The sequence below is a fragment of the Lutzomyia longipalpis genome, chromosome 1 (genome assembly GCF_024334085.1).
Source record: "Lutzomyia longipalpis isolate SR_M1_2022 chromosome 1, ASM2433408v1".
Taxonomy (NCBI): domain Eukaryota; kingdom Metazoa; phylum Arthropoda; class Insecta; order Diptera; family Psychodidae; genus Lutzomyia; species Lutzomyia longipalpis.
This window is the reverse complement of record NC_074707.1, coordinates 39,679,724-39,696,874: the sequence shown is the minus strand read 5'-3', so window position 1 is coordinate 39,696,874 and position 17,151 is coordinate 39,679,724. Positions and strand designations below refer to the sequence as shown.

Genomic DNA, 17,151 nt, shown 5'->3' with positions numbered 1-17,151 from the left:
GCCACGGCACTTCCAATAGTGTAGCTTTCAATCGTCACAAAAGTTTAGCCCAACCACCCACATTCAACGCGATTTTCACGGAGGAAAACAGTTGCCGGAGGAAAACAGTTGCCGGAGGAAGTTTCAAAAGCTCCCACATAGTTGAACTATTATATAGATTTTCGAAACTTACCACCCCTTCACCAATGTTGTGCACAGTGCAGGTCAACATTGTGGATGTTGATCCGATTTGTGTTGTCACCGTGGTGTAATTTTGTGTTCCGAAAGACATCTCTTCCAAACCACTATCCCCATTAATCGTCCCGGATGTTGGGACGTCATCACTATTTCCCAATTGATTCCCCTGCTTGTCCATATTTTCTAAACTAATTTCATGTTGTTTGCTCCTCGTCGCATTGTCCACCTTGTTCCGTCTACTTGTCACTCTATCACTCGCCACAGTTGTTGACTGCACCCTTACACCGGAAATTGACCCATTATTGGTCAGTCCCGTTGAGATGTCTATCCTTGCATTCGTCTTATTCTTCGGTGTATAACTATAGCTGATTGACACATTTTTTATGAAGCGATTTGTTATGTTGTGTCCCACAGAAACAGTCTGCGGTATCACATCCGTGACAGCACCAACATTTGTACCTTTCGGGAAGTCATGAATTGCCGCAAGACCTGAAAAATATTTAGGGAAGGTTTATATTTTTGTGAATTTTTCTTCTGACATATTTTAGATACTATTTCATGGAACTACACCATTTAAAGAGCTCACAATTTTTTTTCTTCCACAACCACCAAATGAAATTCCGCAATAAAAGAGTTTTGCTTCCGGCAAGATTTTTTTTGTATTAAAAAATGTTTTCAAGAAGTCATAATTATTCGTGAAAGGTTTTCTTTCAACTTGAACTTTTATAATTTAATGGGGTATTGGATACCTTCTGGCCCAGCTTCTGGCAATAATATAGTACTTCTCTTTTCTTTACAGGAAAATACAAACAAAATTCTACTTTAATTCACTAGTTTATGTTTACACACAACTTTAACTAAGCCATGGAGAATGTATGTTAAACAAATAATATCAACTGCACATGGGGACGCCATGTTAGGCACATTATATATGTATGTATGGAAGAGAATTGAGAACTACCATGAAATTGCTTTCCGATACGACAAAGCCCCTTATCATTTTGTTTATCAACAACATACTAACAACAATGTAGCATTAACTATACAAACAATTCATTGCTCAGTATTAATTCATTCTGATTCATCCTGATCCTACTACATATTTTCATGGTTTTTAATACGAAGTCCCATCCAAAAGCTCTGCAATCAATATGCACTATATATAGATATTTTCAAGCATGTTAGCATCCTGTATGAATTACTTGCATCATCACACTAACTCAATAGCGAGAAATTCTCTCCTGTCTCAAAGGGGAAATTTAATATTACTCATAGATGATTTACTGCTTAACTTGTGCCAAGCACTAAATTATCGGTTGTTTTAATTGACAACTTTATTCACTTATGTCCATAGAATCCTAGTTAAATTGTAAATTAATTAAACTGCTAAAAAACACGCTGTGTATGACTACAAATTGATTTTATAATTGCAAAAAGAAACAATAAATTATATTTTCTCGCGTTTAGTTAATCTGATTTCCCGGAATATCTTTGAGAACAAAAAGAATTTCAATAAGTTATTTTTCTTATAGTTTCAAAATTCAACTCCAATGGGAATAGCTCACAGGGGAAACATAAAAAAAACTTGACTGAAACTTACTTTGCTTAATATTTTTTCAAAAGTTTTCCACTATGGTGAATACTTTAATTCCTTATAAATGATTTTCTTTTTCCACGGGGGAAATGTTGTGCAGAAAAGATTCTTAAACTACCGCATATCCATTGTTTTTGCTCTGAAAGGAATTTTCCACCCCCTTAAGCGTGCAATAAGAGGGATATAGTATTATATTCTTAGAAATAACCAAACTGGTCGTATTCTGTGGAAAAGAAAAATCCAATGAAATTGAGACATCTCAATTAAGGTAAATAACGTGTTTGATATAGATGAAAATCTTCCATGAAGTGAATGTGGAATGCATGAGAATTCATTGAAATATGATATTTGACTGCGAACCACACACATCTCTCTCCTTTTCTTTTTCACATGGAAAAACTACTTTGTGGAGAAAACTAAGGGGTGATCTACTTTCTAACAGAACAGAATTGTAACTTGAGATTCTGCGAGAGACTCGTCGATGGAAGAGACACGTGCGCGAGAAAATATTCTCACGGGAGACGTCTTGCTTGGTGGTTTGGCAACTCTTGAGACCATTCGAGGAACTCAATATGCTGAAAAATGGCACGGAAAGACAGCATCATCGACAATCAGAAACATGCAAATGGGGCAGCATGTGCCATTGGCAATATGTGCTGATGCTGGTGAATTTTGGTTTTCCTCGTATGTTCGCAACATATATAGGAATAGGAACACATGTAGTAACGGTGGGTAAGACTTTGACGATATTTCCTGGTGAAATCGTCAATTTGAGCGAGAGTGCTGAAACATACGAGAACCATAAATCAGGAACAGAGATAAAATCAATACAGTGTGAGATGTGTGTGGAGGATAGTGCATTGCTTGACCACTCCAAGAGTAAAGGCTATAATGTGGCATTGTAGATGTTGAGAATTTAGCAAATTCGTTACAAGACAAAGTTGTGTTCTTCCTGGTAGTGAGACCCACACGAAATGGGATACTCTGAATCTTCTTTGGTGCTCTATTTGTACATCATCTGGGTGCTTTGTTGGTACTTTTCACCCACCCCTAAAAGAAGATTTAGATACATACCAGTTGAATCGTTTGCGCGATTTTCTCTTCATAAGATACCCAAGTAGATACATAAATGCATCAACAACAGATTTGTTGTATTAATTAGTTTCTCGTCAGACTGATTGCACAAGGATTGCACCATCTAGTAGGTAGATAGTTTTATTGGATGTTGAGTGGAAGATAAATTAGCTCCCGCAGCAATTTAGTAGTGTTGCCAAATTAATTTTCAATTACTTCTTAGGAGTGTTGGTTTGAGGAATTCAGAAGTTTATTTTATTGAACCCCTTAGTCTACTATGTAATGTGCACATTATGTACATACCTATGTAAAGTAAATGGAGAATTTGCAGAATTTGTACTTAAAACAAACTCTAAAAAATACTTTACATACTATACGTTACTTCATGGTGTTCACGCCGCATGACAAATATCGGCGCACGACTCCCAAACTTTTTTGCTATAAAAAAGTTTGGGATGACGTGGCGGAATGAGAGAAAAAAGAACTGTCAAAATGGTTGGGAAAGAATAAAAACGTTGTTTGTGCAAATTTACATTTAATTTTACATTTTATACAGTCCGCTGCTAAAATTGCTTAAGTATTTCCTTGCCACACGTGTGCCATTAATTGTAGAAGTGGCAAACATTCAATCAAAGTGCTCAATACGTGAAAATTCATGCTTATTGTGGCGCAGTGAAATTCCCCACGAGGCCGGAAGAAAAAATTTTTTTGTTCCTCCAAACCGGAGACATTTATTAACTCTGCGTATATCTGCAGGTGGGATATTTGCTGCCGGACAAAGAGACGACGCTTACTCCCTTAAAGTTGTGGGACCATTACTAACGCTGAGTATATCTGCAGGTGGGATATTTGCTGCCGGACAAAGAGACGACGCTTACTCCCTTAAAGTTGTGGGACCATTACTAACGCTGAGTATATCTGCAGGTGGGATATTTGCTGCCGGACAAAGAGACGACGCTTACTCCCTTAAAGTTGTGGGACCATTACTAACGCTGAGTATATCTGCAGGTAGGATATTTTCACCCAACATTTTTTTGGTCCTTCGAGCCGGATACATTTATTAACTCTGCGTATATCTGCAGGTGGGATATTTGCTGCCGGACAAAGAGACGACGCTTACTCCCTTAAAGTTGTGGGACCATTACTAACGCTGAGTATATCTGCAGGTGGGATATTTGCTGCCGGACAAAGAGACGACGCTTACTCCCTTAAAGTTGTGGGACCATTACTAACGCTGAGTATATCTGCAGGTGGGATATTTGCTGCCGGACAAAGAGACGACGCTTACTCCCTTAAAGTTGTGGGACCATTACTAACGCTGAGTATATCTGCAGGTAGGATATTTTCACCCAACATTTTTTTGGACCTTCAAGCCGCTCGAAGCTACAAGCAAGAAGTTTTAGTCGTCGATCCGTGCGAAGTCATACAACGCTTGATTTCATCAATGTGTGCGGAATGGAAGACAGCTTCGTCAGCGACCATGACCATTCAATATGACTTAAGAAGGATCCAACATTATTTGGACCTTCAAGCCACTCGAAGCTACAAGGAAGAAGTTTTTTTGTTTTCAATCCGTGTGAAGTCATACAATCTTTGATTTCATCAATGTGTGCGGAATGGAAGACAGCTTCGTTAGCGACTATGGCAATTCATTATGATTTAAGAAAGATATATCAAGACAGGATAAATGAGGTGGACACCGCTCTTGAGGAATTCGTCAAAAATCCTATGTTGTTGAGGAGACAGGAAGCGATAATCGAGTTAGAGACGCATAGAGAAATCATCAAACATCTCGAAGCAATGTTCAAAGAAGTTCAAGCAAGTATTATAAAGGAGACAAAAACTCTAGATATGAAGCAAAAGGAACAACTAGAACTATTCAACTTCGGCACAAAATGCATAACTCGCTGCTCAAAAATCGCCAACCTACTCATCACGGCATACAGACAGGAGAAGATGCTTCCACCCAGACCAGGAGAAATCTCAAAGGTACAACTGACCACAACAAGGAATCAGCACCTAGAAGAACAAAGACTCCATAGGCAGGGAAATCAAAATGGATTATTAGAAAGGACATCTGCAGTTCCGCAAGTTTCTGATCTGGAACCGGCGAAAATTCTGAAGTTTACGAGATCCGAAGAGAAATGGCAATCATCCAGAAATCTCTGTGTGGTAAATTACAGCGAAAATCCTCACCTCACAAAGGCACAAGGGCTACAACCCCCTCAAGTTGATATATCTAAATTCAATGTTTCAATTGATCTTTTCGTGAATTCATCTGTGCAAACAGCAGATGATGCCCTGAATCAATACACGCAACTTGAACCACAAGTGACAACTCTCGCAGGTTCAAGACCGTCAAGTGGGGCAAGGGCCAATGTCCTATTCACAACGGCAACAGTGGATATCCCTGACAAATTTAACAGCAACAGGAAGTGCAGGATCATTCTGGACCCAGGATCACAAGTAAAATTCACGAGTGCCAACCTGAGCCAGCAATTGAAACCGAAATGCCAAACCACAAATTTTACTGTTGATGGGATCAATAAAAATTCTCAAAATCGCAACAAGGAGTCACAAAGGACGATTCTCAATGAGGAAAACGAGGCACAACCAGCCCAAGATGTATTATGCTCAGTCATGCAAATGATCACAAAGGATCAATCAAACTGGCGAGTAAATAAATTTAAAGTCCACACTCCGGGACAGTACAAATTAACTGAACCAAAGTGGCAAATCCATCTGAAAGATGACATGCTCATAGGGGGAGCAACGATTCAGAATTGGGTCGGAGAGAAGAAGTACGAAATCAGAAACGTCAAAATCATAGTACATAACGGTTTTCTTGGATCGGCGAAAGTCAACATTTCTTCCAAATTTCTCTCCCCAAAAATCACAGCATACAATTTTATCTGTTGGTATTCCCTCAATACGACAATCAAAGGGTTAATGACATTGAAGGGAATCTTACCAGCAAACCCTTTCAATCCAGGCATCAATGCAGAATTGTCTAAAGTGATGACAATTGCCTTCTATGCCGAGAACTGCCATGTTTGGACGGAAGCTGATGGGAATCTCAGTCAAGCAGACAACTCTAAGCCAAACCAGGAAGGATTAATTTGCCAGATGAACGAGGAACCACAAACTTCACAACGGAAGCATAGTTTCAAACGGCAACATCAGGCAAATTTAGTCTTGCAAAGGAGAACCGTCAAACAACAAGCAGAAAATCATCTTGAGGATTCATTGGAAGAGATCAACCGAGGAACACCAATGATCACGACAATGGTAGGAGATCTGAGTAACACACAATCGTTGGACGCGAAGGACAACCCCTGAGACTGAGTCGAAAATCCGTTGGAACGCATGAGGAATCTCAAGTGAAACACCACAAGTTCCCTCAAGGAGAATTCACAAAGCTCATCATACAGGAAGATCACATCAAATCGCTTTAAGTTGCTCACAATTCATTCTATGCATATTGGAATTATCCTATAGTGTTTGTGAAGACGTAAAAGGTGTAGGCAAATCAAACCAACAATTAATTACCCATAAGAAGACCAAGACATGTATCACGGAAGGGTTGATGGGGGAGCGATCTACTGCAAGGTCAGTTTGTTGGGTCGACGGAAACTCTAGAGGGTACGGTCGCGCACCCTATTCCGAAGATACTCGTATGGGGTTAAAGGGAAATTATTGGAAAAAAAATCGTAAGTCTTCTTTGCATTTAAAATTTATTAAGTAAAATTTCTTTGGTGAAGGTAAATCTTAATCAGAAAGGGTCTTGAATTTTGAATTATGGGAAAAATCAATAAGGGTATAATTATTATTTATCTTATAATTATTTTATATAAAAAACTAAATTGAAATAATTTTAAAAAATATTTGAAGAAAAAAAATGTAAACTTCGATCCCTTCACGTGTGGCAATGAAGGGGGAGAAATGTTCACGCCGCATGACAAATATCGGCGCACGACTCCCAAACTTTTTTGCTATAAAAAAGTTTGGGATGACGTGGCGGAATGAGAGAAAAAAGAACTGTCAAAATGGTTGGGAAAGAATAAAAACGTTGTTTGTGCAAATTTACATTTAATTTTACATTTTATACAGTCCGCTGCTAAAATTGCTTAAGTATTTCCTTGCCACACGTGTGCCATTAATTGTAGAAGTGGCAAACATTCAATCAAAGTGCTCAATACGTGAAAATTCATGCTTATTGTGGCGCAGTGAAATTCCCCACGAGGCCGGAAGAAAAAATTTTTTTGTTCCTCCAAACCGGAGACATTTATTAACTCTGCGTATATCTGCAGGTGGGATATTTGCTGCCGGACAAAGAGACGACGCTTACTCCCTTAAAGTTGTGGGACCATTACTAACGCTGAGTATATCTGCAGGTGGGATATTTGCTGCCGGACAAAGAGACGACGCTTACTCCCTTAAAGTTGTGGGACCATTACTAACGCTGAGTATATCTGCAGGTGGGATATTTGCTGCCGGACAAAGAGACGACGCTTACTCCCTTAAAGTTGTGGGACCATTACTAACGCTGAGTATATCTGCAGGTAGGATATTTTCACCCAACACATGGTGAAACCGAAAGCTCATTTCAATTACTCTCACAGCTCCCACTCTTCTCATCCTTAAGCCCCAATCTTGTGCTTAAAGCTTATTGGAAATTTGGAATGAGGGCGAGCAATATTCTTGGCAATATATGGTGCCAAACAATAAGGAGGAAGTGCCGAGAATTTGTGGAGGAGAGATAAGCACCATCTTCCCTATTTGTTTGAGATAATGGTTAATATGCGAGCATGTCACAAATACGCCATCGCCCACATTTCTATTTAATTTCCTTGGCAAACATTTTTCTTATTTATTAGTGAATCTCATGTTGGCAAAAACACACACGCGCCCCAAATGACAAGATTGGCTCACTTGCAAGGAAGAAAATGAAGAGATGACGAACTGAAGAAAATATTCCAGAAGCACCATATATAGCAATATGTATGTATATAAGAGGGAGGGGGTGGATGGAAAATGTCAACAGTGGAGTATCGAGAAAGAAGCCACTTCCTTTCACTCATACCATTACACGCTAAGCAAAATGCTTAAGATAACATTCGCCACACTGTGCAAGCAACTAACACGACACATTTCACGGAGTATTTTAGTACTTTTACCCACCGCACACAGTTCATGAGCAAAATGCCATCACTTTGCATCACTCTTCCCCTTCCCCGCATGAAAATCTCGCGTGGAAAAACCCCCCGCGCACCCCCCTTCAACGCGGGTGACGAGATAAAAATCTTAGCGTGGTATTGTTTAAATGGTTGGGAATTTCTATATTACACATCATCCCACATCCGCGCCAGCCCCAAAATGTCCCTGAGCTTTCACCCCAACTGACATGGGATTTCCCATGGAGCAACGAGGATCTGGTGTAGCATTGGAGAGAAAAGCTCCATTTCCTCATCCAAAGCACACACACACGCCATGCCTCTGTGCGCCCACTTTCGGCGTGCAAAATGTCGGAAACTTTGCATATAAATCTAAAGTTTTCGCATATCCAAGATGCAATATTTCGCCTTTATTTGTGGTGTCACGCCCCAACCACAAAAACCGCAACAACACACCCCCACATCCATGAGACATCACCTCTTTCATTTTGTTGATTTCTTTGGTACTTTCTCCCAGCGTCGCACCAATCCTCTCAACCATCGCCCTATTCTATTCGCGCGCTCGTGCCATCATCAGGAACAACAAGCAACAAAAAAGCGACTACATGGTAGGAATATCAATGAAAACAAGTGTGTGGCAATGAAGACGCCTGGTGGTTATGAGAGCTTTTTTGGTACCAAAAACCCGGCGCCTCCACGGCAAAAAGCAACTACGAATACTGCTCAATGGTTCCCCCCTACACCCTGGGTAAAAAAAAGAGGAATTTCAATGTACGGAATGGATATGTTTTGCAATTTACACCCCCCTGACTCACAAGTCACACATCTTCAATTTTGTGTATTTGTGGCAAATACCGGGTTTGCCGGAAAAGTGTGAAGAGGCTGTAAAAGCATGGTAAAAAGTTGAAAATGATGAAATGTGATGGTGAGAAAATTGAGAGGCCAATTCTCAATTCGAAACTTTCACACCCAAAGCCACTCCATAAGCTGAGATTTAGGTGGGATCTATCAATTTATTCAAGAGTGGAAGAAGAGCCGGCAAGCATACCCCGAAAATCCAATACAAAACTTCTCACCATGGCGACGTGTCACACATCCCATGGGCCATTCGGTGACACATAACACCCAACACTCTCACACAGATTATTCCTCACGTGGTATATATGGTAGCATTTGCATATAAAGTGAACCCACCTTTTTGGACACAATTTGTCTCGAAACTTTCGCACCGTCATACCCGTAATTGATCCACCTTCGGCACACCGCATCCGAAAGTGAAACCGATTACACTACATGAACCCCACTCACTCCTTCCCTTAACCCCATTAACAACAACACAATCGACAACTAATGGAGTTGTTGGAATTTCTAAGAATTGATTTCTAAAATACGAAGCCCCGGTGGCAAAGAGAGTTAAAGCGCCACTCAATGCCACTCATCGCTGGGGTTGTGGGTTCGATTCCCGCAGCGGTTTGCCGTTTTCTGGCCTAGTGCTTCCTTCCCTTTCTTTCCTTTCTACTCCACAGCTATTCCTTTCCTGCTCGGACGATTTGTGCAACTACGAGATGGAGCCAACATCAGCATCAGTGCCATCTGTAAGGCGGAGGGACAACAGTAACCACCAATGTCCATAGTTATGCCGGTCCACCAGCGAAAAATGTGCAGCTGCTAGCAGTCAGTGCCTGTGTTTGCGGAACTTCCTATATGGGTCGGAGCCAAGATCACCAGTGCCATCTGTAGGCGGAGGGACAACGCTGAATATGGATCTGCACTGTGGATCATCAACGGCGAAAAAGTGCCAATGCTAGCAGCCAGCGCCTGCGATAGCGGAACTTCCCGTGCACCAACATCTCCGACAGGATCTTCCCTCCACCCAAACAGTCTATTGACTAGGTGTGGAGTAATCTTCCGAAAATTCTACCATTGTATAACGTATTAATATAGTAATACAATCTCTGAAGGGATGAAAAAATCCAAGAGTTCCGTACCTTCCTCTTTTGAGGGGAACGTAGATGGCGCGCGGACTGGTGCAAATTCGGGGGTAAGCGAAATGCAAGGAGGACCTTCCTCCCTTTCATAAGATCAATTGCTTTCGAGCACTCATGGTGATCACTTGAAGGGCCGCATGAGCTGAGCGTTTTTTCTATATGGACTTTTTTCTATATGGACTTTTTTCTTTATGAACTTTTTTTTTGTACCTACGTTGAGTGGGTTGCAGTAGAGGTGCACAAAAAAGGGCTGAAGGAAGAAAAATGTACACGGAGTTGAGTTCAGATCTTGCAACATTTTTGGTTGTACATGAGTGGGAATGAACAGAAATACATTTTCTTTCCCTTTTGCACAATGAGATCTTCCAAAGTCTCGAAGAGCACAAATTTTGTCTTTTCGAGCAAAATTCTGCCTCAAACACGCTGGCTCATTCAACACGAGCTGATATTGTTACTAATGAATTTAAAATACTTGATATGAACTTTTATTTACTTTTTTTTTTTTAATTTTTTAGAAGTTTCTTTAATCTCTTTTTGAGTCAACTTTGAATCAAAAATTTTCTTCTAAAGGTTAGTAAAATAAAAAAATAAATAAATTAAAAAAATTGAGTTGATTAAAATATAGACCAGAATAATATAAATTCTATTTGTCAGTTTAACGAATAAGGTGAACACAACTTTTATACTTTTCAGCGATGTTTCGGCATATTTTTTGTCGCATCTTTAGGATTTATAAGTGTGAAATTGTATGGATTATCGGACAGAAAACTTTATATAATAAATAATTAAGTCAAGATATTTTCCTCGATAGGTCAATCTAATGTGATATTTTCGTCCTAGAATTTTTTAAAAGCCATTTGAGGGAATATGAGGTTTAAATAAAGTTGATGGTATTTTCCGACATTGGAAATGATTTTTCACCTAAGATATTATTTGCAGTTTCTAATCTAACTTCTCATCTGTTAATCCGTTACAAAGTATTTTACTTTTCAAACCACTAAAACAGAGAATCATACAAAACAACCATGATATTTTTTTTTGGAATGGAAGGCTAGAAAATACCTATCTATATAATAAAGAAAGGTCTATTTGTTGGTAATCGTCCATTCTGTACAGCTATACAACTCTACATTGTTTGACCGATCGTGATGAAATTTGATACAGAGGCCTCTTATATCAGAAGATTTTAAACAGCCGTGTTTATTTCCCTTTAAACCACATTCGAGTAGCCTAATTTTTACCAATATTTTAGAATTTATCTAAAATTTTCGCGAAGCGCAACTAATCCCCGCGAAGCGAGGCGAGGTAAATTGGAGCGAAGCGACTCCATACTGTTTACATTAGCGACTAAATTCGCCCCAAGTGACATGTTCAGATTAAAATAATTATACTGACTGAGAAATCCCTTTAAGTCAGTAAAAACCACTCATCCGTTTCGTATTCTGCACTACCCAGCTAATGAAGAAATATAAAGATTTAAAAAGCGCTAAAAGAAAAATATTTTAGAATATTTTTTTCTTAACATGCGAAAAGTATTTTTAGAAGCCTCAAAAAAATTCTTTTTTATTCTTAAAATATGAATCTGATTATCTTTTCAACATAATGATGTACTCGATGTACTACTTCAAATTTCACAATAATAAATCCTAAATTCCAAGCAGCACTATGCCGAAACATCGCTGAAAATTATAAAAAGTTTTGTTCACTTTGTTCCTTAAACGCCTTAACCCTCCGTACTGTGACCAAAACACTTACGTGCATTACAATGGGGTAGGTGACCGACCCCATAGAATTTTTTGCAAAAAAGCAAAATCTTTCAGTCAAATGAGCTTTAATAGACTCCTTGGTACTCCCTAATAAGTCTTTTATCCATTTTGAACACAAAAATAAATTTTTCAATGGATTTTTTGATGATTTTTTTTTCAATAATTTTTTGAGGTTAGAATCTTCTAGAAAGAGACAAATAGTGACAAAGTGAAGAGAAAATGGAATAAATTTGACTGTTACACCAATTTTTGAATTACCTCTTTTTATATTTTTTCCTTATAACTTTTATTCTGGTGGTCGGATTGACCTAAAATTTTTAACACAATCTTCTCAGATAACCAAAAAACTTATTTCTCAAAGCTTGGTTCTATATCTCTAAGAACTAAGGCGTAATAATTCAAAATATAGCTCTAGGGTTGGTCACCTGCCCCTCATAGTATACGGAGGGTTAAATCCGCAAATAGAATTTTTCTATTATTCTGGTCTAGCCAAATATTGATTAATTATTATATTTTAATCAATTCAATTTCGTTTTTTGAATTTATTTATTTTTAATTAAGTACCTATATATTCTTTTAATTTACCTAATATTTCCACGGAGTTTTCAAAATTAATATTTTACTAACCTTTAGAAGAAAATTTTTGATTCAAAGTTGACTCAAAAAGAGATTAAAGAAACTTCTAAAAAATTAAAAAAAAAAAGTAAATAAAAGTTCATATCAAGTATTTTAAATTCATTAGTAACAATATCAGCTCGTGTTGAATGAGCCAGCGTGTTTGAGGCAGAATTTTGCTCGAAAAGACAAAATTTGTGCTCTTCGAGACTTTGGAAGATCTCATTGTGCAAAAGGGAAAGAAAATGTATTTCTGTTCATTCCCACTCATGTACAACCAAAAATGTTGCAAGATCTGAACTCAACTCCGTGTACATTTTTCTTCCTTCAGCCCTTTTTTGTGCACCTCTACTGCAACCCACTCAACGTAGGTACAAAAAAAAAGTTCATAAAGAAAAAAGTCCATATAGAAAAAAGTCCATATAGAAAAAACGCTCAGCTCATGCGGCCCTTCAAGTGATCACCATGAGTGCTCGAAAGCAAATGATCTTATGAAAGGGAGGAAGGTCCTCCTTGCATTTCGCTTACCCCCAAATTTCCTTAAAAAGACCTCATGCGCCATCTACCTTCCCCTCAAATGAGGAAGGGCCGAAACGATTTGGGCACTTTCGCCCTTCTTTGTAATACTATGTCTTAGATAGCAAAGATTCTACATAAGTTGATGTAACTTGGATCAAATTGAATTTGTGAATAGTGCATGAAACATGTAAAAATTGTAGGAATGAAAATGAATAAATGAAATGAAATAGATTGAAAATAGGACTTAAGTAATTTCGAAAGAGAACAGTTAAAGACTATAAATTAATTTTTAACAGACAATCTGTTTGAAGAAAAAAAGTTTGATTTAATCATACTCTCTCAGAGCTTTTAAAGAGCTTTTCCCGCAAAGGAACTTTCATCAGGCTACCCCAGAGAATGTTTATTAACAGAATATAAATTAATCAATCATTGACTAATCATAGAAAAAAAGTATTATTCGATTATCGAAGCTTTTTTGCCAACAATAAAATCCACCAAGGTTATACGGAAAACACCTTTTTTTCAACAATTTAATTTTCATGATGTCTCTCAAGGACAGGGGAGGTTACACATCATCAGGCATGAATAATGGAGAGAGAGTTGATGTGATGAGGGAAACCCTTGTCTTCGGAAAAACTTTGCATGGAAAAATAAATTGTGACAGCTAAGGAATGACTTTTCCGTGTATCCTTTTTCAAAATAAAAAAAAGGAGAAGAAAACGAATGATTTTCACCAATAAACATCGACTCCTTTCAACACATCCTAATGAAAATATTCTAAAGCATGAAAGTTTTTTGAATAACCTACTGAATTTCCCTTTTATCCTATGCTTGAATTTCATTTCAACCCATGGACGGACATCTATGCAAATATTTGCAAATTGAAACATTAAAATTTAAGGGAACCCAAAAGGAATCAAATTGTTTGTGCCCATGTATCAAAACCGAAAATGTCAGGGATTTCCTAACCACATAGAATTTGTTACGTGATATTAGGGAATTTACGTTTGAGGTGGACGAGAAGTTAAATCCTTGAATGTTGCTTTAAAAGCAAAATTTTAAAGGGGATGAAAGTTTAAAGCCTATCAAAAGAACATTCTTTTATTCTTCTTTGTTATTATTCACATTCAATGATGCTTAAATTAATAATGAATATATTGGGGAGTTTTTTACGAAAAGGATACATAATATGTAGGTATATAATATCCAAAAATAGGTATCGTACCCAATGCAAATATTTAAATAAAATCAAATCTCAAAATAGCAATGATTTCTCCAAAAAAAAAAGAACCTATTTCCGTTTATCGCTGTCAATTCCATTTTATCATTCTTTTCTTTATCTTTACAGTTCAAAGACAATTCTCTCGGAGCGAGAAAAAAATCCTGTGTTTTCCACACAAAATAGCAATTCCAAGAACCCTCATGGAGAATCAATATCTACTACGAATAGTAGCGCGGCACGTTTGTGCGGCACGGCATTGGGGAAGAAGCATCCTTCAGAATTGATGATGAAAAATTTGTGTGTTTGTCCTCGGAGTCGAGCAGTTCAAATAGATTACAAATGGGTTTTCATTCTGGCTGAGTGATCACAATGGGGCGGCTGCGGGTTGCGACAGAGAAAAAGTGCGTCAAATAGCGCTGGTAGTTTAGTGTCAATTGCCTCCAATCTTTGTCACAAGGCGCTGCAGCATCACTCGCAGAACTTTTGATTTTCCACACAATTTCGACAATTTCCCACAGTACGATGATTTTTCCGAGGGGGTAGGGGGTGAGGCAGAAAAAAATAAAATTTGATTTAGTCTAGAAATGGCCATAATTTATCATTTTGATGACGGCAAGCAGGGTGGATTCACGGTTCCACACACGGGGAATATGTATCCCCCTGTAGCTCAATGTTTTTTTTCGTGTTTGGCTGATAAATAAAATTAATGGGATGTTAAATGCATTACGTGCTGCTTTTTGCTGTCCATCGACATCTTACAACGGGGGGCTATGCCATGTGGATTTGAGGTTGTCCATACAAGGAGATGGGGAGAAATGGATCGGATTTGCTCTGGCGAGAAAGATAAATATCGATTGTTTGTGCTTATGGTCAATGTGAAATTTGTGCTCCCCACCATTACATTGCCTCATAATACCGATTACCTTTTTTTTTATACCACACTCCATGTCGTTTGTCACGCAGATATTGTCTTTCGAAGTCAAGACAAATTGCCACTTTTACCAAACCACCCTTATACTGCCGAATGATGAGACATCTTCTCTGGAGCTTTTTTTTCTCCATCCTCACCCCACAAACCATTCCAATTCAAAAACTAATTTTCCCCTCTTCACTTGTGACTACTTTTGGGTCCATCCAATCCAACATATCCACCCACTTTGCCCATTGGGCGGACGTACAAAGCAAAAAGGAATGCCAGAAGTTAAATTCACATTTGGAGCTATTTTGCATGGAGCCACACAATTAAATTTCCTACATTTATATATCACACTCTGCCCCGGGAAAACTAAAAGTGAATCATTTGAGAGAATTAAATTAACTTTAAATTCGGCTAATGCTCTCCCATCCAAGTCTCATGAGGAATATTGTGAGGGATATCGCGCATAAATTTTCCTCGCTTGTTTACAAAATGCTATACCTCTTGTAAATGTTTTGGAGGTATTAAACGTATAATACATACACATAGAGAAGCTCCTAGGGGGCAATTCTCACAAACTTTCGCCTCCGTCTCACCTCCCTTTTGCTTGTGTTAAAAGCAAACATTGTCAGAATAATTAAAAATCAATTTTTATCCACCAAAATCCAAATTACCCAAAAAGGATCATCCAATTAAGTCCTAAAATACTGCTTTAGGCAACATGCTTCTCCCATCTTCTTTTATCCCCCACACAGCAACACTAAATTTGCAGTGATTTGGAAGAAAATTGCTGGAAATTAGGCTTAATGAAGGGTAATATGGGAATAAACTTCGCGTTTGCTCATACAATTTAATTAATTTGCGCTATACTCGATCAGTTTGCTTCAAAATTTGTAGTTTTTTTTTTAATTGAAAAACACGCGCTTTTTCCATATAGGAAAATTAATTATTTTCTAATTTAAAGTTTCCACAAGGAATATAATTTGTTTTTTATTATGAAATTAAAAAAGTTTGTAGCTCAATTAACGTGAAAAAAAAACATGTATGAGTGGGTGGAGCAACTTACTCTGACACCGGGAAAAATGTGAGTTAATTTCATTGTGAAAATTAATTCAATTTTGTGGAAAATTTTTTGGGACATTTGCCAACAAATTTGATATAATTATTGCAATTTGGGGTAAAAAAAACCACAAAAAAATAAAATGAAAATAATGAAAATAATAAGGAAATAGAAACAAATTTTATAGTTGGTGTGAAAACTCGCTTTTAATGGTGAAAATTTGAATTTTTACGCAGAGTCTTTAATTATTTTACGAGCAATCTCATGCAAATGAATAACTTATGAGTGGGTATAGGGGATATTTGTCGACTATACGAGTGAGCTGGAGAATTTTGTGAAAATTTTATGTCACCTAACACAATTTTCTGCATACGCCATCGCGCATGGGGGAATTGTTTAGAATTTATGTTGGGGATTTCCATAAATTTGAGACTAATTTAGGAGAACTAAACTTGCTGGAGAATCTCCAAGATGATAAGTGAAAAATTTTCCATCGCCAAGCACGGATTAGCATGATGCTGCTTGATTGTGTGGGAAAAGGGTGGTGCTGGTGTAATGTTTGTAAAGGCATGGCATTGAGAGGAAAGTTTTTGTTGCACAGCTTTAGTATGAGACGGCTTTAATCCCATATATGTATGTATATAGGGGGTGGAGAGATATGTAGATCATACACATACGTATATGTATGTTTAAAGCGCGTGTACAACTTTTTGGTAATTTTGTGCATTTGTGGAAAAGTGTTTTATCGCAACCGAACAGACGATAAATTTTTATTGAGGACATTTCGGAACCCACCGCATATTAGGTCAGGGAGAAACAAATGGCAAGGAGTTCTATGCTCTAACTATGTGTTTCGCATATAGGGATGGTTTTCCGGTGATTTCTGCATTAATGAATAGTCAGCTGGACGACTCATTATCACCACCGCAGAATATTGTCATCACCATTATCTAAATGGGTGGCTTTTACGACTCTCTCCCACGTTCATCCGCAAACCTCACACCCACCCCTCACTCACCCCGCCTCTGAATGAATCACAAAGTGTG

General features: G+C 38.0%; 2 protein-coding genes across 3 annotated transcripts in view; one reads left to right on the top strand and one right to left on the bottom strand.

The window, feature by feature from the left end:
- Window positions 1–17,151, top strand: part of LOC129787307 (DNA-binding protein RFX2) — an 865,065-nt gene that overhangs the window by 738,915 nt on the left and 108,999 nt on the right. The window lies entirely within an intron of this gene.
- LOC129787331 (uncharacterized) overlaps window positions 1–17,151 on the bottom strand; it is a 36,482-nt gene that overhangs the window by 12,177 nt on the left and 7,154 nt on the right. Inside the window, exon 3 of the mRNA XM_055822862.1 lies at window positions 173–666. Coding sequence (XP_055678837.1) covers window positions 173–666 — 494 coding nt within the window. The remainder of the gene's footprint in view (window positions 1–172; window positions 667–17,151) is intronic.